Source organism: Adiantum capillus-veneris, chromosome 20 (assembly GCF_014529385.1).
Source record: "Adiantum capillus-veneris isolate H3 chromosome 20, ASM1452938v2, whole genome shotgun sequence".
Classification (NCBI taxonomy): domain Eukaryota; kingdom Viridiplantae; phylum Streptophyta; class Polypodiopsida; order Polypodiales; family Pteridaceae; genus Adiantum; species Adiantum capillus-veneris.
This window is the reverse complement of record NC_140950.1, coordinates 143,682,922-143,707,668: the sequence shown is the minus strand read 5'-3', so window position 1 is coordinate 143,707,668 and position 24,747 is coordinate 143,682,922. Positions and strand designations below refer to the sequence as shown.

Genomic DNA, 24,747 nt, shown 5'->3' with positions numbered 1-24,747 from the left:
CCAGAAGGTCAAGTTTGACAGGCATAAAGCACAAGGATTGTTACAACCTTTGCCCACCCCTAAGAAAGTATTCCAATGGATTTTATTTTTGATCTCCCAAGAACACAGAGTGGTCACGATGTTATCTGGACTGTTATTGACAGATTTGGCAAGCAAGCTCATTTCATAAAGATCGTGTGGTACTTGAACTTCATAAAGGCCTGCAACGCTTGCTTCTTTGGGCCGCAACGAAAGCGACACAAAGTCTTTTGTGGCTCCTTCCTTGCTTCAACTTCTTCGAGAGTCGTGCTTCTTTCTTCTTCAAGAATCTCCATGGCTGAAAATTCCTGACACCATTTCCAACACAAAACCATGAACATACCCATGCCATGTAAAGTGAAGGAAAAAAATCTTGTCTTCTCTAAAGACTGTGTATGCAATGTAGATGAACATAAAGACGGAGTGACAACCCGTTCATCAAACACATGCAAACAATGAGATCGAATCGTCCTCTTATGATCTAGAGCAATCAATTGTGGCAAAAACACAATGGAAATGCCCACGCTTGGTGCTCATACTTTCATGTGCTCGTTCGGAGACGGTCATGCCAAGGAAGAGACAAGAAATGTGACTTCCTTGAATGCATACTTTTCAGCTTTTCATGAACAATCCGCATACATTCGTGCTCATCCATGAGAGAAACGTTCTCAACATACAATATGTCATGCCTAGGAAAAGGGATCACATAACGATGTTGACTAAAATACAAGAAACCGTTACGAATGAAACACTCGAACAATGCGTGCGTATCAATCATGCGAACACATAATACTTCCTGTGAGGGTTTTGTGATCCTAAGCTCGAGAGCCAAGATCAATCCTTCGTGATTGACCGAATCTGCAACGAGGTTAGCTTCGCTAGTAAAAGCATCCACTACACATCATCCTTGTGAACAATCACATCATCTTCATGCAACTCATCATGCTTGTGAGAAATCACATCTTGATCATGCAACTCGTCATGCTTGTCATTGTCATCCAAATCATCATGCAAATCATTATCCTTCAAATCATCATGCTTCTCATAATCATGCAAATCCTGTGTATCATGCTGTGCTGCAAATTTCATGAGAGCGTCATTATCACGAAACCATCGAATGCCCAAAATCATATCACATCCTGAGAGAGGAGAAACAACAAATCTTCTAGTGAAGGCAATCTGTTGAATTGCAAACAACACATCAAGACACTTCTCCGTGATCAGAGCGTCCATACAAGGACGAAAGCCAGAGACCTCGATAGGAGATCTCGGACTAACTTCGAGGCAAGCTCTGTCAACAAGAGAGGAACTGATCACATCATGCATACTACCTGGGTCAAACAATATGACAAAACGGTGCCCCGACGTACGACCATAACATTTAATGAGAGAATCATCAATGGGAGGGTCCTGAGAAACTTGGGGCACACTCGTGTTATCATTAATTGCATTGACAGAGGAAGTGGGTTCTGTGGATTCTTTAGATTCATTCGATTCAAGCTTAGGACATGTTCTTTTTATGTGACCCTTAATGTGACAATGAAAACAACGACCTTCCTTAGAATAAGTGCTTTGCTCTTCCGACGTGATATATCCTCCTACAATTCCTTGTGCTACCTTTTCATCTGGAGTAAGCACTCACTTAAAGGAAAACCTTTGGCTTATTTTAATAAACCACTTGGCTCTTGTATTCCAGCCTTGGCTTATTAATAGAGCAGCGTAAAAACTCTACGCAAAGGCACGCGCAAAGGGCAGCCAGCAAAAGGGTAACTTGAAGGGGCAGCGCTAGGAAAAACTGTAACATTCTGGCAACCGAAGAGGTGCGCACAGGGGTGAATAGAGGTACAGCGCTGGACTTTATACGCTGCTGGCTGAATTAAGCTGTCCACACAGTGGGTAAATTTGGGGCAGGCCAACCAAGTTTGACCGGTCACTGTTTTTTTTTTTTTTTTTTAAATTTAAATGCCTTTATTATGTCATGTTGTGCTGCTGGTTTTGCATGAGTTCGCAGTGCAGTCATTCAGCAAAGGGTGAGATTTCAGCATGCAGCGACTGGGAAAAAATGTGCACAAAGGGGATGTCCCTTGGGGGTAGAGGTGCGAACGCTGCAGCCCTTCCGGGTTGGTGCCCTTCCGCGTTTGGTGCCCTTTCACGTGAAGGGATGCGAACTTATGCACAAAAGGGCACAATCCGATGAAGAGGCACACAAAGGGTCACCAGCAGAGGGTTTCCAGAAATTCACCGGGTACTCCACACAAATCTGTGTTTGTTTGTGTGTGTGTACCACCTTTCTGCTTCCATGCAACTCCGGGAAAGGGAGTAGGGTGTAGCGGCGAGGGTGAGAGGTTCACAACCTCCGGGTCCCGGGAAAAAAATTTCTATGATACCACTGTAAGGATTCTAGGTGCTAATCCTTAATTAAGTACTTAAACTCATGATTAAGACTTAAGAAACTTAAACTAAACTCAGAAACAAGACTTAGAAGACTCTGCTCTGTGTTGATTGATTGAATGCTTGTTAGAAACTGAGTACGATAGGCTCCTTATATAGGAGACGAAGAGACATAAATGAAAAGACACGTCTCTTGGTGAAGAGACATGACTTTAGATGTAAAGACACATCCTTTCGGCGAAGAGCTGCAACCGTTGGGCGAAGAGTCGCACCCGTAGAGCGAAGGGGTGTGACTAGTCGTCGGAGGAGTGTGTCTTTTGGCGAAGAGGCACGTCTGTTGAGCGAAGGGGTGTGACCATCCAAGCACAGGGGTCCTCCTTGGAATGGCACTTCAGGTAGATGTATTGCTGTTAACATAGTCACAATCGTGACAAGTAGCTTCTGTGACCTTCAACATTTGTGTTGGTTGAGGTGGCCTATTATGTTTAGTTACTGTGGAAACATTGGAAGAGGGTGTACCTCCAAGCAAAGAGTGAATAGAGACTCCATAACAAGGCATAGATTTGGTAGCGTCCAACCACTCTAGCAGATCTTCGTCTGACCCTTCAGGTGTAGTAGGTTGTTCTTGTTCAGGGTTGGTTTCCATTGACAAAGAAACATGCTACACAACGGGATCCATACCTCCTTCTCAAGGGAAATCCGCCCTCAACCTGGGGAAGACGAACCACAACAAAATCCAAGCTAAAAGTAAAGTCTTGTACCTGCACAGACACATTGTCTACTATGCCCACTGGGTAGACTGTCTGTTGGTCGGCCAATGTAACTGTGAAGGGAGCAGGGCAAGTAGGTTGTAGACCTAGAGCTAACATAGTGAACTCGGGCATCGGGTTGATACCAGATCCACCATCCACTATCACTCCTGAGAATTGTCGACCCAAAACGGACACTATCAGGCGAGGGCTTCTATAATCAATGAAGGGAACGGGATTGGATATCATATAGGACTCTGATGGTCGCACAAGTGAGGTGCCCGCCACTAGGACCTGCTTCGGGGTAAAGAGATTGGATAACTGCAAGGGTGTTACTTCTGAAATTCGCATCTAGCCGCAGCATGTCATAGAGGGACACTTGTTGGAAGGTGTTCTTCAAGACTGTCTCTGCTGTAAGCTTTTCTTTGTTCTACCAGTGGTTTCTCTGGTACCTGATCTTCTGTAGATCGGAAAATGCTTCCAAGAAAGCTTCATCGATATTGGAGAGCAAAGATTTGGATTCTTTCTTGGCACTGGGGATTGCTTGAACTTGCTGGAATGCTAAGACCAAGAGCGGCTCTCTGGGCCCAAGTGAGGACACCCGATAGCTCCTCTACCAACTGCAGCTTATTTTGAGGGGTAACCACGTGGGTAGAAGGGGGCGGCTGAAGAACGGTGCTAACTGCTATCAGATTGAGCTTGGGAAAGGTAAACTCATCCTGGCTTTTGACTTGGGTTCAAAGCCGTGGATGCACGAATTTTAGGGCAATCCTTACTGTAGTGATCCTTCATTTCAGAGCAATAACGACAGGGAGGGGACCCTTCGGGCAGAGGGCATTTGCTTTGGTAATGACCATATTCCCCGCATCTGTAGCACAAAATGGGCCGATTCAATGGGTGAGTCGAAGGGCGAGGCGATCCTTGCTCCTAGTGCACGGGATTGGAGGTGGAGGCATAGAAGCTTTGAGGTGATGAGGGAGCATGGGTATGATAAAAGCTCTGAGAGGGAAAAGTGCTCTGCATACCTTGCATAGGAAGGGCTGTCAGCAAAGGTGGCATATGGTGTGGATGGCCACAGGGAGAAACCATGTTGGATGCAGGTGCTAGCCCTTGTTGAAGAGTAGACTTTGTTGTATTTGTCGCAATCCCTTGAAGTAGTAGCAGTCCTTGTCCTCATGTCCAGACTTTTCACAAAAGTGGCAGTAAACCCGCAGGGGGCAGTCCTAAGAAAGATGCCCTGGCGAGCGACAGGAGGAACACCACACCATCGGCGGCTTAGTGTCTTGCTGTGCCCGGAGCTCTTCTAGCTCGTGCTTGATTTGTTCTAAAGCCTCTTGCTGTGGAGATTTTTCCAGTCTAAGAGAGAAGGACCTCTCCTCTTGAAGTGCTCTTTGTCACTTCAGTGCTTCTAACTCCTTGCATAAAGACAGCAAGGGGTATGAGGGATTTTCCGTGAGTGTTGAGGCAGTCTCCACCTACAGGGGGTCCTTGAATAGCCTCCTTGCTCCTTCTATCCCGGTAGCGGCCGCTATAAACTCCTCCAGAGATGCATTAGGTCGAAGACTTTTCCGTAGTTTCTACTGAGACGTCTTTGGAAGAGCTTTCTCTACCCACTTCTTGACCATAAATTCCCATGGTTGTTGAGGAAGCTTGGCAACCAGAGACTTGGTTTTAGTCATGAGTTCTGCAAAAGTCTCCACTGGCTGGAGCACCATGTTGGCCAACTCATCCAAAACCTTTGCATGGAAGTCATCTGGCCTGAATGTTGCACAGAACTGTTGTCTTAAAGCTGCCCAAGTTGCAAAATGGTTCTCTGCAAACTGACTGTACCACTTGTCTGCTAAGCCATCCAAGGTAGATGGCAAGAGTACCAAATAAGCATCTTCTCTATTAAGACCACGACCTCTACAAAGAGATTCAAACCTCCTTGCATGGTCGTCTGCATCTTCCGAGGAGAGTCCCTTGAAAGTAGGAAACTTGATGTTTACCTTGGCCAAAACACTGGTCAACGCCTCTATGGCCTCTTGATCAGGAGCCCGTTGCTGAATAGCTTGCTTTTAACAAAATTGGAGAGAGCTTTACTAGGAAAGGTGACCTGGAAGATGTAGAACCGGATGGAGGTATGGGTGATGAGGTTGGTGGACTTCTACTAGGTACCAAGGGTTGACGTCTTCTATTGTAGTACTTCAGAGGACTCAGTAGTGCGCTTTGACGCTCTAATGACTGCCTTGTATGTGTCATGCACTAACCACAAACCCAACCAAGCTTTGGGCAAGAAGACTAGTAGCTGGTTGAACATAGGTCTAGACTCTACTAGACCAGGCAAGTGACTAGACCACCTGGCTGGACCAGGGACGAGGAAGGACTAGACAAGGACGAGAGCTTGGTTGGACCCGGGCGAGAGAGGACCAGACCAACAGGGCGAGAGACTAGGTCAGCTAGAGTAAGCTGTCTAGGGTGAAACTGGACCAGACCAGCAGGCTGCACTCAGCAAGGCGAAGTACGCACGCTAGGTAAAACCCAGCTAGCTCCTCGATTTGCACCTCAACAGAGAGTGAGACTTCAGTTGAGGTCCCACCGGGCGTGCCAAAAATGAGAGCACCTGTAGCGCGGATAGTGTGTCGTGCTCTCTACAGTGGGTGCTCCTCAATGCAATGTGCGTGACATCTCACTCAAAAAAGAATGAAAACAAAGGAAACAATAGATAACAGCTGATCAACAGAGAGACACAACAGCAGCCAGAACATATGGACTCGACTATCTCAAAGAATTGATACAGACTCTGGTGTGGCAGCACACTCAGCTCCAGCCCAGAACTCACTGATACAATGGGGGTGTCGAGGCTCAGATGTGTAGAGATGGTGCAGACGTGCTGTGTGTATAGACTCGCTCTCTAGACGACAACGCTATCTTCAAACTGAGTAGTGATGGTGACCTGGCCACGATGTCCACTAGACCACCATCCATATCCCTGCCACGTGTCACTGCCCAGCCCAGAGAGTCCGTCCAATGTGAAGACCAACTGTACTAATTGTGTGTCCTGTGAAAGTGACATTGTAGCCTGCTACACTTTGTTGGACGTTCTTAAGAAGGCTCCTCAAGTGCCTGGGGGAACTCTTCAGAAAAAACCAACAAAAGAGACTTGCAACTTGATGGTTCTTTAAATCTACTGGAAACAATTTTCTTTTTTTAGGGTTTACGTCCATTTTCTCGCAATACTGTGACCCTACCTTAGGGGGTAGCCCTCTAAGACATCCTAAAAATTAGGTCCCTTCCATTGAATATTTTCATAAAACATAGATGTTCTGTGTTTTAAAAGTTCTCACAGGTAGCAGTGTAGTAAATTGACTCGACAGGTGCACCAACCTTGTTCTGTGAAATCTGTCTTTCTTCTCTTGAGACTATCAAACCGTTCTTGTACCTATTTGCAGAATTTAAAATGGTTGAGAGAGAAAACCCTGCAGCTTAAATGTCTTTCTGCAATGAGACAGGATTGACCACTCAACTTACTTGCTTCAGAGTGGCTCGTTCAACCCGCATAGACATTCCAAGTGCTCGCTGATCTGCACTAAACAAAGAAAATCCATTACAACAATGTTGCTAGATTACAGGCCAGCTCTCAAACGTTCCAGGTTTCTTACGCTTTTTGCCATTAATATGATCCAAATAATTGGCTGAATCTTTAACAACGCATTCGCAAACACTGCAATAGTATCCTGCCTACAACACGATATAGGGAGACCTTCCTTTAGCCACAGCACTTGTAAAGACATTTATTATGACCTGAACAAGCAGCACTGACCTGTTGACTCAAGGGAGCAACTTGTGTAACGACCTAAAAACAAACATCAGCAGTTAGCAAGTCATGCCCTCTATAAGAAATAATAAAATTCCTCCTTACGCTTTAAATGTATGAACTATGTGTGTGTATATATGTGGAGAGAGAGAAATAAAAAGAAATGAAATGTTATATTTATGTCTTCTAAAGGGCCAAAACGATCTAAGAAACCAGAGAGTTACATCATGGTGAATTTGAAAAGAAAGAGAGAGAGAGAGAGAGAGAGAGAGAGAGAGAGAGAGATGAAATGAAATGTTATATTAACTGTTGGGGTATAAAGCCCAATGTGGTCGCTCAGGTAAGTGGGCGGGCCGCCAGGTATGTACACATATTCTTTTGTAAAAACCTAATAAGAACTCACTATGCTCTACACATTACAGTAGAGCGAGTTCACCATATCGTCGTGCTCTTCTTCTCGCACTCTCTCTCGCGTCGCACTTCCGCTCGTACTCCTTCAACTGGTATCAGAGCTCAGATCGAGGCTCGGAGCAGCATTTGCAGATAGCCAGAGTCACCTGCTTAGATTGGAGTGTGATTCGACAGGCGAAGACACGGCCCCAAATCTTGTGGGAGAACCCGAAGGGCTTGGTGTTCTCAGAATTTCATTCTGAGGTCATCTAAGCAGGCCATTTTCGACTACGTGGTCTCGGCGGGTGCAGATCCGACTCTGCAAATTTGGGGTTTCGGCCTACGACTGCAAGTGCTGAGGATATCTACACTTCCAGAGTGCTGATTTGTGGCTGTCTACACAACAAAGGACTGCTCAAAGTTCTTGGAGGCGTGTCACATACGACACGGGCGCACCTACACACAGACTGTAGGCGACATCCACTAGTTCATCAGGTACCTTGTGTTTGCTGCTTGATATTCCAAATTTCATCCTGACATTGCAGGTACTTCCACATGGGATGTATTGTCAGAGATGATGTATGTCTGTTGAGGGTTTGCTGGCTGTGAGTCACGCAGCAAACAACCGCCGCAGCGGTTATAGCATACAGTGGGAAATTTGTGGATGTATGACTTTGTGGGAAGTCTATGAACTGTCAAATTTACTGTAGCCTTTGTTGAGGGTCGAGTGAGGTTTTATTGAGCTGGGGGATTCTCGAATGTTGAGATCCTTTCGGTGATACAGGTCTTGGAGCGATCCCTCGAGCACCCTTAGATAGGCAGCTAGGATGTATTGACTGTGAGTTAGACATTTGGGATTGCATCTTTGCTTTACTGCCGTTGAGGCATTGTCGCAGTCTATGCTTACAGGACAATGCAGGACAGTGAGAGACAGTACAGGTGCAGAACACGTTTACCCACAACTTATAGTGTTAGAGAGAGAGTGGTTTTTTGAGCTGTTTTTGGTCTGTTTTTGAGTACACCAGAGCCATTTTACAAAGGAGACTCTGCCAAAATTTCTGCAGAATCTGAAGTTTTCTTGGTTCATTTAACAGGTTGATATTGGTTCAGAGGTCAGTTTACAGGGGAAACTATGCCGAATTTTTCCCAGGAAAGTAAACTACTGTGAAGCATAGCTATGGCTGGATCACAGGACACTGCTCTTTACAATATCAAGAAGCTGGATGGAACCAATTTCCCATTGTAGAAGAAGCAGATTTGGCATGTGTTGGTACAAAAGAAGCAGATAAAACCTATAAAGCTCAAGGGGATAAAACCAGAAGATATGGACGAAGATGAATGGAGCAAAATGGATGAATTCGCACTTTCTACCATTATGTTGACTTTGGCAGAAAACGTTTACTTCAATGTAGCACACGAGATGTCGGCTTATCAAGCATGGTTAAAGCTGAGTGATCTTTATGAGAAGCAGAGTGCAGCTTCACAGGTATACTGGCTTAAGAAGCTTGTTGACTTGAAGATGAAAGAAGGGACACCTATGTCCAATCATCTGAATGAATTCAACACAATCTACAGTCAATTGTCAGCTCAAGGTGTCAAGTTTGATGAACCTGTTAGAGCTATGTTCCTGTTGATCACATTGCCGGAAATTTGGGACACTTTTCGCACAGCTTTGAGTAATTCTGCACCTCCAGATGGTTTGAACATAGCAGGTGTAGAAGGAAGTCTGCTTACTGAAGAAACCAACAGAAAGACAATCGAAAAAGGCAAAGGAACAGCCTTAGTTGTCAGAGGAAGGACCAAAGAAAAGTACAAAGGTGGAAAGAGGGATCAGTCTCATAGAAGGTCCCGCAGAGCTAAAGGCAAGAGTGACATCGAATGCTACCATTGTGGCAAGAAGGGTCACATGAAAAGAGACTGCAAAGAATGGAAAGCAGAAAAAGGTAAAGAGAAAGCAGAAGACCATGGTGAGAAGAACAAGTCCTCAGTGAAGATTCAAGAAATAAATGTGACAAACACTGTTGTAGAGGATGACAGTCTAGTGTCAGGAGACATCTACTTCTTGAAGAATACAATGGACTCAGCTCTTCTTACAGTATCTGATGGACATGCACTGAGTGCCTGGATTATAGACTCAGGGGCATCACTTCATGTGTCTCCAAACAAGGAGTGGTTTACCTGTTATGTGACCACTAAAGATCATGTTCAGCTAGGCAATGGGCAGACATGTGAGATCTTAGGTGTTGGAGATGTTCAATTGAAGTTTCAGAATGGCTCTTCTTTCACGCTGAAGAATGTGAGACATGTTCCCGCAATTACAAAGAGCTTGATCAGCAAAGGTTTACTTGATGATGCTGGCTATGTCACCACTTTTGGACAGAACATGTGGAAGATATCCAAGGGTTCTATGACAGTAGCACATGGAGTAAAGTCTGGAGGACTTTACATGATTTATGTATCAAATGTCTCTAAAAATGTAATCAATGTAACCGACCAGCCGAACGTTTCTTTGTGGCATAGCCGGTTAGGACATATATCCAAGAAGGGAATGGAAATCTTGTCTCGTTCTGGTTATTTGCCTGGCTTTTCATTTAATGATTTTGAATTCTGTGAACATTGTCTGTATGGTAAGCAAACACAGCAGCCACATAAGCATAGAAGCAGTAGAAGAGATACGCAGTTGGCACTTGTTCATAGTGATTTGTGTGGACCTATGCCTAACCTATCTCTAGGGGGAGCTTCTTACTTTATGACATTTATAGATGATTACTCGAGGAAAGTATGGGTTTACTTTCTCAAGCACAAGGATGAAGCGTTGATTGTTTTCAAAACGTTTGTGACACTTGTGGAGAATCAGAGTGGCAAAAAGCTTAAATGCTTACGCACTGACAATGGTGGAGAGTATGTTTCAAAGGCCTTTCAGGACTTTTGTGAGTCAAAAGGTATAAAACGTGAACTTACTGCTCCTTACAATCCTCCTCAAAATGGTGTTGCTGAGAGGATGAATAGGACCATACAAGAGAAGGTCAGAAGTATGTTGTCTAATGCACAGCTGCCAAATGGGTTTTGGGTTGAAGCTGTATCAACAGTTGTTCATCTTATAAATAGATCTCCTAGCAAGGTTTTGCAGAAGGATTCAGTGCCACAGATGGTATGGTCAGGCAAAATGCCCTCATACAAGCATCTCAGAGTCTTTGGCTGTGAGGCATATACTCACGTTCCAAAGGAATTTAGGAACAAACTTGAGCCAAAGAGTAGAAAGTGCATCTTTCTAGGCTATGGTAATTCTGGTGAGATGGGGTACAGACTTTGGGATCCCGAATCCAGAAAGGTTATCCGTAGCAATGATGTTCACTTTAATGAATCCAAATATCATTCTAAACCAGAGAGGGTTGAGGAGATTAGAAGAGTTGTCTTCCAAGAAAATGGACCTACACGTGCAAGACAAAATGTCAGGGCTCAAGAGGAGCAAGGACAGGATAGAGTGGATGAGCCTGAGCCACCTATTGTGCGTAGATCTGGACATGTCACGCGACCTCCTGATAGGCTTGTTCCATCTATGAACTATGTCATGTTGACTGATTGCAATGAGCCTTCATGTTACAAGGAAGCAGTGCAAATGAAGGACTACGGGAATTGGCAATTGGCCATGCAGTCAAAGATGACAGCTCTGCATAAAAACCAGACATGGAAGCTAGTTAAATTACCACAGGGCAAAAAGGCTCTACCTTGTAAATGGGTTTACAGGTATAAGATCACCGCTTATGATAGTCAGCCAAAGTACAAAGCAAGGCTTGTTGCCAAGGGCTTTAGGCAAGAACAAGGCATTGACTTTGATGAAGTCTTCTCTCCGGTGGTCAAGATGACTACATTGAGATGCTTTCTTGCATTGGTTGCCATATTAGATTTGGTGTTGCACCAAATGGATGTCAAGACAGCGTTCTTGCATGGTGATTTAGATGTGGAAATTTACATGCAGCAGCCAGAAGGGTTTGTTGAGAAAGGCAAGGAAGATTTGGTATGCGAGTTGTTATAGAGTCTTTATGGCTTAAAACAATCACCTAGAGCATGGTACCATAAGTTCCACAAGTTTATGCTTTCTCAAGGCTACAAACGTAGTGAGTTCGATCACTGTCTATATACAAAGAAGGCTAAGGATGGCAGTTGGCTGATCCTTATTTTGTATGTGGATGACATGTTGATTGCTGGCAAGCACTTGCAAGAAATTTCAGCTTTGAAGTCAAAGATGGCAAAATCGTTTGACATGAAAGACATGGGTGAGGCAAGTCATATACTTGGTATGCGCATTGAGAGAGACAGATCAAAGAAGTTGATTTGGTTATCTCAAACAGAGTATATTGACAAGGTTTTGCAACGTTTCAATATGGAGAAGGGAAAGGCATTGAGTGTTCCATTGCCACCATATGTGAAACTTAGCAAACAAGATTGTCCTGTGTCTGAGGAAGAACAGGCTGAAATGGATAAGATTCCATAAGCGTCTGCAGTGGGAAGTTTAAGGTGTGCAATGATTGCTACTCGCCTAGACATTGCATTTGCAGCGGGAGTAGTAAGTCGATACATGTCAAACCCACGCAAGAAACATTGGGAGGCAATGAAAGGAATATTGAGATACCTGAAAGCTACAAAGAGTATGCGCATATGCTATGGGAGTCAGGAGCTAAGTGTAAAGGGTTTTACAGACTCAGATTATGCAGGTGACTTAGACAACCGAAGGTCTACGTCACGGTATGTCTTTACATTGGCTGGTGGAGCAGTATCGTGGCGTTCTAGATTACAAGATTGTGTTACTCAGTCTACTACAGAGGCTGAATATGTTGCAGCATCAGAGGCATGCAAAGAATCAATTTGGCTTAATCGACTAGTAATAGATTTGGGAATCAAAGAAGAGATGTCTGTGTTATATTGTGATAGTCAAAGTGCTATACAATTGACTCGCAATCCAGTTTATCACTCAAAGACAAAGCATGTGGATGTGAAGTATCATTTCATCAGGGAAATGCTCGAGGATAAGCAACTTCATCTTGTCAAAGTTCACACCACAGAAAATCCTGCTGATCTACTTATAAAAGGACTTCCCTCAGAGAGCTTTGCGCATTTTCGCAAGCAGTTAGGTGTAGGGTAGTACATCACTTCTCTACATCTCTTGTATATTAGCTTGTATAGTAGCTTCTCTCACACTTAAAGTACCACATTGGACTTTAAGTGGGAGGTTGTTGGGGTATAAAGCCCAATGTGGTCGCCCAGGTAAGTGGGCGGGCCGCCAGGTATATACACATATTCTTTTGTAAAAACCTAATAAGAACTCACTATGCTCTACACATTACAGTAGAGCGAGTTCACCATATCGTCGTGCTCTTCTTCTCGCACTCTCTCTTGCATCGCACTTCCGCTCGTACTCCTTCATTAACGTCATCAAAAGGCCAAAGTGACCTATGAGACCAGGAAGTTACAATGCGGTGTATCTGATATCAAGTAAGATTAACAAAATAAATTAAATAAAATTAAACTAAACTAGGGATAACAAGATATAAATACTGCGGATTCCTAAACTAAGCAGATAGGTGTGAAAGGCGAAAGGTGTGAAACGTGTGAACTGAGCTATACAATGTGTAGAAAATTTGGGAGGGAAGTAGAGATCTATCTGCATAGAGATCCATCTTCATCTGCCCTCTGGACGACAAAAAAGTATGGCTCAAATCCTTTGTTGTAGCCTCCTTCGAAACCGTGTAGCTCCTCTTCTCCATCGGGGTCGTCTAGATCTCCCTAGCTCCAATGCACGGTCTATGAGAATGCCAGTAGTGCGGGTAGACCTCTCCATTGTTGGTTGCTCCTCTGTCTGTTCTTCTGGGTGTTCAGTATCTAGTGTAAAGAAATTTGTGATCTGTCTCTGGGGTTGTCTCTCTTCAGCTCTCCTCAGTAAAGTTTCTCTATGCCTGTGTAGCTCAAGTAGATATAGCCCAAGACATCTCTGATCCTCATAACTCATGACCCTAGATAGTGGCCCGAAACCTTCTCTGAATAGACAATGAAAACGGCCTCATATCTCATAGTACACTGTGCAATGACAGATGTAATGTACCTCTGTCTCTGGCTCTAGATGGCATAAGCGGCATATCCTGCTATCTGCTGGTGTCCCTCTGAATCTGTCAGTCTCAATCTCGAGCTGATGTGAGGACGTGCGTATCTGGCAATGGCACATCGGACACCATGAGAAAGATGCCTGTCCATATAGCTAGGTCGAATCACAAACCCATCCCCTGTGAGGTGGAGAAAATGCTCTCTATAGAAAGCCGTCTTTGTGCCCAACTCCTGTATCGGCTCTATCCATGTCCTCCTTGTGTCCAGCTGAATATAGAAAGTCGTCTTTGTGCCCAACTCCTGTATCGGCTCTATCCATGTCCTCCTTGTGTCCAGCTGAATCAGATCCTGACGAATGAGTCTATTAATCTCTACCCGCGTCAAAGACTTCAAGGGTGCCTGTAGAGAGTATTGAAAAGGAGGCAACCTGTCCTTGGTGAAACCATGTGTCTGAAACCATGATGCCATCTGTGCATACCAGCATGATGTATCCCCATTAAGAGCTAATTGTCTGGAGGACTCTAGAGCCACCCTGGCATATCTGTCTCTGGTAGTATCCCACAGATTGTGTACAAAAGAGACTGATCTAGTAAGTGCCTTAATCACCATAGGGGGGGCAGCTAATTCCGCTCGAATCATATCATGCGGTACGGAAGCCTTGGCTCTAATCAGCCGAGAGATCATAGATACCAGGGGCTTCTCCATACGTCTCCAACCCTCCTGGCCTACAGAAGGTCCCCAAACCTGCACCCCATATAACATAGTAGAGGCAACCAGAGTATCAAAGAGCCATAACTTTGTCCTAGGTTCCTGGAACTGAACCTGCGAACACATCCTCTCCATTCCTCCCTGAGCCGCACCAGCACTGGTTAGTCTAGTCTCTGCCGCTCTTCTCAAGGAAAATCTCGGCCCAGTAAAGACTACCCCCAGGTAAGTGTATGCATCTGTATACTCCACAATCTCCTGACCATATTTGAAAGTAGGTATTGATCTCCTGACCCATTGCGGTGTGGTGTTAAACACCATAACCTTGGTTTTACCTAGGTTTACACACAATCCACTATCCTTTGCAAAACTGCGTAGTGCATCCAACTGTCGTTGCATACCTTCTGGTGAGTCGGATATCAACACAATATCATCAGCATGTAGCAACAATGGGATCCACGTCCCTGCCAGCTGTGCACCTCTGTCACCCTCTCTGTCGATGTAATCAGACACCTCATCAACATACATACCAAAATAGAGTAGGAGACAATGGGCAGCCCTCTTTCACTCCAATAGTAGAGTGAACTAAAACAGATACCCCTTCCGGAGTGCGTACCTGTCCCATCACTGATCTGTACAAAGCCATAATCCCTCAAATCACCTCTATGGACACCCCCATCTCCTGTAATCTGCGCATCAATCGAGCTCTTGGTACCATGTCAAATGCTTTACGAAAATCCACAAAGCTATAATAGATCCGTCTCCCATGTGCTCTGCCCTCCTCAATGATGGCCCTGAGTGTCAGAATATGATCAAGAGTGGAGAAACCCCTCTTGAAGCCGGCTTGACCCTTCGCTCGTACACCCTCGCCCTCTGCCCAATTACTCAAGTGTTGCTCCAGGATAGATGCATACAACCGTGCCAATGTGTGTCCAACCATAATAGTGCGGTGGTTCCCGGGCTCTGTAGGGTCACCAGCCTTGAAGAAGGGGTTCCTGTCCAGGAACCGTATATAATGATGTCGCATATTGGCCCCACACCTCAGGTGAAGTAATCACTGGGGGAGGGGAGTGTTCATGGAAGAGTCGCCATGCCTCTCCTGAGTCCCTACTCAAGAACATCTGATACAAGTCTCGCTCCATCTGAGCTAGGTAAGCTCGCTTCTTCCGTCGCATAAGGCATCGGAAAGCAATCCGAGACTTTTTGTAAGTGATGACTCCTAAAAGAAGATCCCTCTGAAGCTGGGCTCTCATCTCTCTGCACTCCTCATCATACCAACTATTATGGGGCATGCTCCCAGAATGTCGTCTCTTGCCCGGCTGAGTGTGTGGGTATGCCACTAATCCAGCCCCATGCAGTGTCTCAGTCAGTAGAGTGGTGCACTCCTCCACTGAGAGGCATGTACCATTTGTGCCAGTTGTGCCTTCCAATAGACGGTCCCAGATCTCCTCTGAATAAACGAAATCAGTCTCTGGTGTAAATGTATAGCAAGTGTGTGACCTGCCTCCTGATGTCTGGGTTGTACTATACTGAAATTTAACGGATAGTGTCAAGAGAGCATGATCTACTGTTATGCCCACTGGCCTGGCTCCCACTGTGAAATCCTGAATGCAGGGGACGAAGCTCGGTTGTGTCATAACATAATCCACTGTACTGGCCCCATGTCTATGTGGAAAGCATGTGAAACCGGCTGCTCCAGGAAATCGCTGTAAGCCATTAAGTATGGCTAATCCATGTGTAGTCGTCATTTCCATGAGGTATCTCCCATACTCCGTTTGCTCTCTGTCATCTGAGCATCTGTCAAGTCCCAACTCACCCACATCCAGCTCTCTAAGCATCTCATCTGAAGTGTCGTAGAAGACTGTCTGCGAGTTGCCCGTTCGGGCATTGAAGTCCCCTAGGAGAATGATATCACCATCCCTAGAGAACTCCCAAATGTCATCATCTAGGATAGAGAAAAGCGACTGCCCTCTGGATGCGGCATACATTGATGTACTGGGAGGAAAGTAACATATGGCAATATATAGAAATGGACATGTGTCAGCTCTCAGTCTCACCCACATATATCTAGCATGATGATCTCTTCGTACAATATGCAGTAATGGTTGTAGTTCCTCTCTGAATAGCACTGCTACTCCTCCTGAGCCTCTACTCCCATGCTCAGATCTCGCATTTGTCCTGTGAGCTGTTTCCCATCTGTATCCCACCACATGTGGCATTACCTGTCCAGGGGCCTGATGAGTCTCTGAGAAGAACACAATATCCTTGTCTTTGAAACTCTCCTCAAATGCATCCACGTCCAATCTCATAGACCCATTACAATTCCAGGTAGCCATCTTCAGTGTGGTCCCATATGTCTCGCACCGTCATGCAGTACGCCGCTCTAAAATCACCACCCGTCCATCTCTGTAGAAGGCTATCTTTCCCTTCTCCCTTGCCACTGTAATCTCTGGCATTACCTCTCTCATATGTGCGAGCTGTGAGAGAGTCAGGTCATCACCGAGGAAAATACATGTCTTTTTGAGAGTAGGCCTCTTCCTCAAGAATTCCTTCTTCTCTTCCAACCAGGGGAAGCGTAGTATGAGAGCTCTCCCCTTTGAAGACTCTCCCGTGCAATCACTTTTCTTACCTACCCTCCATGCCTTTGTGTGCAAAGGCTTCTCCATCCCCATCATGGATGTAAGGCTTGTGACCTCTTTCTCCACATTGTTTATGTCCTTGAGACCGGTGACTCTCACATGCAATGCTCACATCCGCTTTCTTTGTTCCTCTTCGAGAGTCATGTTGATAATCGTCGGTGTACAAGGAGTTTCTTGACCTTTCCCTTTCTTGGCGACCTCAATCCATTTTTCAGCCTCATGCGCCTTTTTCTGTGTCCTTGTTATCATCTCTGCCCATGAAGATGTCTTTGCCACACTCAGTTTCTCTTCCTCTGTGATCATCCTTACTTGTTCCTTAATTTCCTTGATTTCATCTATTACCGAGGGTTGAAATTCTCCTTCCTCTAGTCCATTGCTTACTCTATCAGCAAACTCCTGTTTAAGGGCTTAGACTTCTTTTTTGAGTGCCCGTATCTCGCCGTTTGGGTTCTCCTCTTTGAGGGCTAAGACTTCTTCTTTGAGTGTCCGTATTTCTACGTTAAGGCTCTCTTTCTCCTTCTTCCACTGTGCGCCTTCATTGAAGACCATCTGAAGGAGGTTGGCCTTCTCCTTCCACCATCCTTCCATCTCTGTTTTCCACTCCTTCATTTCCCTCTCCATCAGCGCCATCCGCTTATTCGTGAGCATGAAGGTTGCCTTTGCTCTTGGCTTGCAAACAGGTGAGACATTGGCGGCTTCCGTGTCCTGTGCAGGGTCTTCTTCAAGTGTGACAGTTTGTGCAACATCCATCAAGCATTCATGGCCTTGACGTTGATCCATTACGGTGTGGCTCAAAGAATCATTTTCCATTATAAAATTCAAGTTGGACGTGCAAGGCTGCAAGGAACCCTCAGGAAGGAACGCGCAGGGCTGCTGTGAGAGAGAGAGAGAGAGAGAGAGAGAGAGAGAGAGAGAGAGAGAGACCTACCTGACCTGCTAGGGCTGCGCGCTCTGTACGTCCTCAGTCATTGCAGTCCGCCATGTGTTCAAAGATGGGCGCGCTGCTGCACAGAGAGAGGGATTAAATTCCTGTCGATGCTCCTGCTGAGTGCCACGCGAACAGAGGGAGGCTAGGCTGCTACTACAGTCCCGCGAGGGAGGCTGGGCTTCCTGCTACAGTCCCGCGAGAGAGAGAGAGAGAGAGAGAGAGAGAGAGAGAGAGAGAGAGAGAGAGAGAGAGAGAGAGAGAGAGAGAGAGAGAGAGAGAGAGAGAGAGAGAGAGAGAGAGAAGCAGCCCGAGAGAGAGAGAGAGAGAGAGAGAGAGAGAGAAGCAGCGGGGGAGGGGGGGGGGGGGGGGGGGGGGGGGGGAGATGGGGGGGGGGGGGGGGGGCGATAGACTAAAACTAAAACAATGAACGAACGATAAATAAAAAGCTTAAAGGCCAAAAATAAAAAAATAAAAAAATATCAGCGATAGACAAAAAGGGGGGGACGCGCGATAGACAGGAGGGGGGATTAACCCGCGATAGACAAAGAGGAGGGGGGGGGGGGGGGGGGGGGGGGGGGGGCGATGGGGAGAGATGGAGCAGGAGTGCAGGGCAGGCGCAGGGGGGCAGCGCGATGGAGAGAAGGGCAGGCAACGCGAGAGACAGGAGGGAGGGGGGGGGGGGGGGGGGGGGGATGGAGAGAGAGAGAGAGAGAGAGAGAGAGAGAGAGAGAGAGAGAGAGAGAGAGAGAGAGAGAGAGAGAGAGAGAGAGAGAGAGAAATGAAGTGAAATGAAATGTTATATTAACGTCTTCAAAAGTCCAAAATGGCAAAATGACCTATGAGACCAAAAAGTTACAATGCGGTGATTCTGATACAATGTCCGAGTACCAAAAATATAAAGGAAAGATGCTGAAATGGAACTTTGTTATATTTATGTCTTCTAAAGGGCCAAAATGATCTAAGAGACCAGAGAGTTACACCATGGTGAATTTGATGAGAGAGAGAGAGAGAGAGAGAGAGAGAGAGAGAGAGAGATGAAATGAAATGCTATATTAATGTCTTCAAAAGTCCAAAATGACCTATGAGACCAAGAAGTTACAATGCGGTGAATCTGATACAATGTCCGAGTACCAGGTGCTGAGGTGGAATTGTGTAGGATATGAGTTGGGGGGGGGGGGGGGGAGGGGGGAGGGGGGAGGTGAGAGTAGTGAATGAGGGCTAATATAACACACTGTGGGTATGTGTGTAGGGCGTACAATCCTCAAAAGAGCTAAATCACAAGAGAGCCATCATCAGTCGTTGGCAGATCTCATCAATCTCCTCCATGGTCAGTAGTCTGACCGGGTGGGGGTGTGGTAGTAGGCATTCCACCTTTTCCTTTCTTTGCAGTCTCAATCCACTTCTCTGCTTCATCCGCCTTCTTCTGCGTTTGGAAGAGCCTATCTGCCCGCGAGGAAGCTTCCCGTGTTTTTTGTTGCTCCTCCTCTTTAAGAGTTTTTACCTGCTCTTTGATATTGTTCAATTGCTTGATCACTTTGGGCTGGTCATCTTTTGCTTTTTCCGATTTACCTCTACACTCTGCAAATTCTCTCTTGAGTTCTTCAATCAGTGCATCCTTTTCATTCATACGCTTCTCCATCTCTGATTTCCAAACCGCAAAGGTGGTGGTTGTTGCATCCAATTCTTTTCTCCAAAGGACTTGTGCTACCTCTATTTCTGCCCTCGTCCTTTTCTACATTTATGCTATCAGTTCGTTATACCACTGGACTTTGCATGCCTCCTTGGCTTTGACAAGTTCTTTTTCCATGTCTACTCTCATGAGATTAAGTTCAACCCGAACCATCATCTGAACCTTTCCATACATGGTTTCACCCTTGATCTTGTTGAGCTTGCCTGCTCTCGTGGAGTCCGGTGACAGCACACTATCCCACATCTTCCGCCAGAAGGTGGCCGTCGCCTTGAGTGGGGTCCGGTAGTCATCACCCTCTTCGTTCATAAGTGGATCCATCTTAGCACACTCCACTAGAAAGGGAGATTTTTGTCCCCACGGCGCGCGTCGATGCGTTTACAAAATTACGATTGCCTTGTGTGCGCCGTAGAGCATAGTAAAGGGAGAGAGAAAAAAGCTTTTGTCTCACGGCGTGCAGGGATGCATTTACTCCCTTTAAGTTGCCGTACGAGTGCCGTAGGGCAAACTCCTGCTGCTCCTCCCTGCGCCCCTCCTCACGCCCTTTGGCTTCCCCTTGTGCACCTGAGAGAGAGAGAGAGAGAGAGAGAGAGAGAGAGAGAGAGAGAGAGAGAGAGAGAGAGAGAGACGAGATTGTTGACCTGAAGAAAACTCTGAAGCCCGGATTAGGATTTCATGTAGCAGTCTGCGGCACATTCAGGGGTTTGTTGAGCTCTACGCACTGCCTTTATACCTCCGTGCTACCTTGCGAGAGAGAGAAGGGAAGAGAGACATGTCGAAGAGAGAGAAACTGTCGAGGCTTGTCTTACGAGCAAACCCTAAAGTTGCTGCTGTCGCAACCCTAACTGAGCTGCTGTCACAACCATCTCGACCTCGTCTGCTGTTGGCGTCTTACGAGCAAACCCTTATCTCTACCTTGCGAGAGAGAGAAATGAAATGAAATGAAATGTTATATTAACGTCTTCAAAAGGCCAAAGTGACCTATGAGAGAGAGAGAGAGAGAGAGAGAGAGAGAGAGAGAGAGATTAACGTCAACTGGAGGCCGAAACCAACCTATGGGACAGATCAAAGTCCACCTTTTACATTGTCTTCCAGTTCAGCAAAAAAGAAACTAGAATAAAACAACCTCAGTAGCTCACTTTTTGGGTGACGACTACCATGGATTGTTAGGCTATTACCAAAGGCTTTACACTTTGTAGTCAAATTCAAACAAAACTAGACATGCTACAAGTTGCAAGCTTATCTAAAAAAGAAAAAACTCACGGAATCAACCTTGACTGCAAAGGAGCAATTCATGGTGCAAATAGCGGAATTAAGGAACCAACTTGTAGATCAAAAGGTGAATCTTGACAAGAATCAAGAAAGCATTGATCGGGTTGCATGCGTCTTCGGCATTCCACTCAAACTCTTAGATGTCACAATGATCACTTTACTCACCTTCCTATGGGATTCAAAAAGAGACAACAAAAGCACAGGGCTATGGGGATCCTTGTTAAACTTGGAGGTTCTCATAAGAGACGTGTGCAAGAGGGTGACAGATAAAGTGCTCTAGTCTCTTGTGCCAGCCTACAAAGCATACTTGCTGCCTTGGATCACGAAGAATGTGACGCAACCCGTTGTGGTTCATCGCACCTAGGGTGTGCACTCTACGTCACATATAGTATCTTGATTGAAGGTTCTACGGATGTTGCAGCAGGAAACCAAGGAGAGTCCCATTGATGTTGCAACATTAGAGCAACCGCATACACAATCAGTAGATGTAGTTAGAGCGCTAAGATTTTTCTTTTCTATTTTTGCAAGAAATTCAATTAGGAGTATGTACTATGCTTCCCTTTTTTGTGGCAAATTTTATGAAGAGAGTGCAGCTCGTTGAAACACCGAGCCCGCACACAAGAGATGCACAGTTATTGCAGCACCAACTTTTTGAATGGGTTATGTGGTAGTGCAGGAGCCATGTACAATTAGACTCTTTGTTACAGAAAGGGTGATGGGCTCATAGGATATTCTCAGAATGCCAAGAAGTGTATGAAGCGTGTAGCTCTTGCTGGGCATCCGAGAGCCCAATTTGAGCATGGCTTAGCTTTGCCTTCTGTGAGGTGCACTTGCACACATTTTTTGTACTCCTCGACTAAAAAGTTAAGTTTGTCTGGGTATAATCACAGCGAACGTGCATTTGCGTCTCTCTCTTTTTCTCTCTTTTTTTTTTTTTTGCAGGGCGGGCAGGCGCGTGGGGGTGGGGTGGGGTGGGGGGGGGGGGGGGGGGGCAATAGTCACAAGGACGCGTCAGGGGATGGGGGACGGGGCTCAAATGGATTTTTAGTGTAAAAAAGAGGGCGGGACAGTAAGTGGGGACGCGAAGCCCAAAAATGGACGTCCCCTGTCACTATTGGGGGGGGGGGACTGCACATACACAAGTATTTTTCCCTCTCTCTTGTATGCATACGCGTGTCTGTGCTTTGTAGGACAGTGGAAAAGATAAATAACTAGAAAATCACACAATAAATGAAAAGCAGAACATACCTGTGTCTTCCCAAGGCGTGAGGTGAGATCAACTTCGTAATCTCTATGCTTCAATGGTTTCCTTTGGATGTGTGGAACTCTACCTAGAGGAAAGTTTAACAACAACAGTAAACATGAGTCACCAGTTTTGCATCACAACAAGATGCTAGAAAACTCAAAGCTTTGAGATCATTCAAAAGCATCTACAAGCAGTCTCAAGATTATTGAACCTAAACTCCAGCTGATTTCAATCATTTATTTACTCGAAATCTTTCTATGGCCTTAGTAGTAACTTTCATGCTATGGTCAACATGCCATAGCATGAACATTTTGTTGAAAGTCTGTCTCCACATATGCTAAAATGATGGTTGAGTAACTTAACCCTCACCTTTTATTCACATAATGAATGTACATAAGATGACATGTCGTTCCATTTGAGGCATTCATAAAATGCTTAAATTTGTAGGTAATTTCATGCATGTTCTGCCACTAGTTATAACTCCAACATCATAGCCAGTACATAGTGAAAGCCTATTTGTTTCCTGTGAGTTATCAAAACGACTGTCAATACATAACCTTGTTGAAATTAGGTAATTCCAAACCATATTGATTACGACAAATATCCAGTAGGACCCATGCCTTAAAAGTTTGCGTTTAGGGTGCTTGGGCCATTGAGACATGCTGTCAAGGCAAGCTCACAAGATTCCCAGCCAACTCAGCTGTTACTCCTGATATTCCACAAAAGTTTTCTGATGCACATGACCATGTAGTCCAACCAACCTCAGAGAGCAACATTGACCATAAAACTAAGTGTCAAATACTGTGGGTTTCAAACGTGAAAAATACAGCTAACCAACATCTACTTTCTGATTCAAATCGAGAATCTGACAAGCTAACATTGGAACAGTTTGGACAAAAAAGCAATAAGCCAGAAAACTTTTGGAGTAGGCAAAAAGTTACCTTTAGACCGATGCCTTTCTCCATCTTGGTCCTGCAAAATATCCAAAAAATGAGCATGATGCATTTTTGTTCTGTAACATACCACCTTTAGACTAATATAAAATAGAGACTATCACAAATACGTCTTATGCTTGTGGCAAAGTAGACAAACACCAAAAAAAAAACCCAAATTCATTTATAAAGAAAGCCGCAAGTTTAAGACTCGTGGTAGTGATTCACAAGGAAATAAAACCATCAGCTCCTCCATCATGCTTGGTAGTGACTGGATACTATCACATCACCACCAATGTCATCCTAGCCAAATATTGGACCTAGAACAACGTTCGGCGACTGTTGAAAGCAATTACTGCATGTGTATAGCAATTCTATTGCACATGTTAAAAAAGGAGTGTCAAGTGACAATGAAAAGGGGTGTCAAGGACATTGTCACCGTCTGATGACATGGCAGGACATTCAGACTTCGTGACGTGGCAGAACAGTAAGGTTGATGGAGCGGCCGAGGGGTTTGGATGTGCTGATGCGGCTGCATGGAAGGCTCCTCTCCAGGCAGCATATCAAAGTGCAAGTTACTCACATAGTGCAACAACCATTGCCTTTTGGACCTCCACCTTCGACTCACCGCCACCACCTCCTCATCCTCCGTCTTCTTCCTCAAACAGAAAATATCTTCACTATTAAGAGGCTTTATCTAAAGCTAAGTATGCGATACTACGAGCCCTTGCAGATTTCATAAAAGATCAACGATATATCCTTCAAACTGAAGTTGCCAGATACTTGGAAGATTCACAATGCATTTCATGTGAGTCTATTGAGACCTTAATACTAGAGGCTTTTGATTTAGCCAACTATTCCAAAAGTGCATGTCGAATCGGTGGTTGAATTTAATGCAGTGTGTGTGTGCTACAAAAGAAGGGAGACACTCCACTCCCTTGTCACAGATTGCATCTTAGACATTTTGGGGTGCTAACAAGCTAGCAATACTCTGCATAGTGACTTTATATGATATGTACATAGATTGACTTCCATGATGTAAGAATGTTATAGTTGGAATTCTTTTAAAACAAATTCATTCATGTACTCTTGCAATGTGTGTTTGTTTGAGACATGTGTAAGATGAAATGTCTGCACCGTTTTATAATGATTTCCAGTGAGGTGATATGAATCTTGAGTGACGAGATTTAGTGCATCAAGACATCCACTACGGATAAGCGCGATATAGATGTTGGCTAAATAAGTTATAATAATCACGATTCATGTCAATGATCTCGACGAGGATAGTGATGTGAAGGTGATTGAGATTGTTCAATGACTAGTGTTCTTTGTGCTAGTGCATGGTTACATAGAATCAGTGCCTACTGAGCTTATGAACTGTTTATTGTGTGTTTGGTAGATGTTATCGAGGACGATTACTCTTCTCCTAAGGGGGAAATAAGTCACAAAGTAATGACGTGGCAACCAAGAACCCAACAGCAAAGAGAGGGAGAATCGGCCGAACTAATGACTTGGCATTTCAATACAACACTGACGTGGCAGTCCGCCAAGTCAGCAACAAATCGCACCACGATTTATAGGTGTAGGCTGTCAAAGTCAACGATGCGGAATCGTTGAGCAATGGGGAGAATGCGAGAGAGAGAGAGAGAGAGAGAGAGAGAGAGAGAGAGAGAGAGAGAGAGAGAGAGAGCTAAACCTACCAACCTTGGCCATGAATTGATTATAATACAGTGGGGGCTAAGTGTGCTTATATACTAGCTTAGGCAAATTGCCCTACCCAAGATTTGACAAATAAGTAAAATAAATACATAAATTGTTGGGTTAAAGGCCTAAATAACCCCTTTTTGTACATTTTTATACTTTGTGAACCTGGACACATTTTTTTTAAATCACTT

At 45.0% G+C, this 24,747-nt stretch overlaps 1 protein-coding gene across 2 annotated transcripts in view; it reads right to left on the bottom strand.

Moving 5' to 3' along the window:
• Positions 1-24,747, bottom strand: part of LOC147433346 (C2H2 and C2HC zinc fingers superfamily protein) — an 82,591-nt gene that overhangs the window by 5,784 nt on the left and 52,060 nt on the right. For both annotated transcript variants that reach the window (XM_086492942.1, XM_086492943.1), the window contains 6 exons: positions 22,862-22,892; positions 21,923-22,005; positions 6,961-6,993; positions 6,800-6,878; positions 6,669-6,721; positions 6,525-6,579 (listed from right to left, as the gene is read on the bottom strand). In XM_086492942.1, coding sequence (XP_086349068.1) covers positions 6,525-6,579; positions 6,669-6,721; positions 6,800-6,878; positions 6,961-6,993; positions 21,923-22,005; positions 22,862-22,892 — 334 coding nt within the window. The remainder of the gene's footprint in view (positions 1-6,524; positions 6,580-6,668; positions 6,722-6,799; positions 6,879-6,960; positions 6,994-21,922; positions 22,006-22,861; positions 22,893-24,747) is intronic.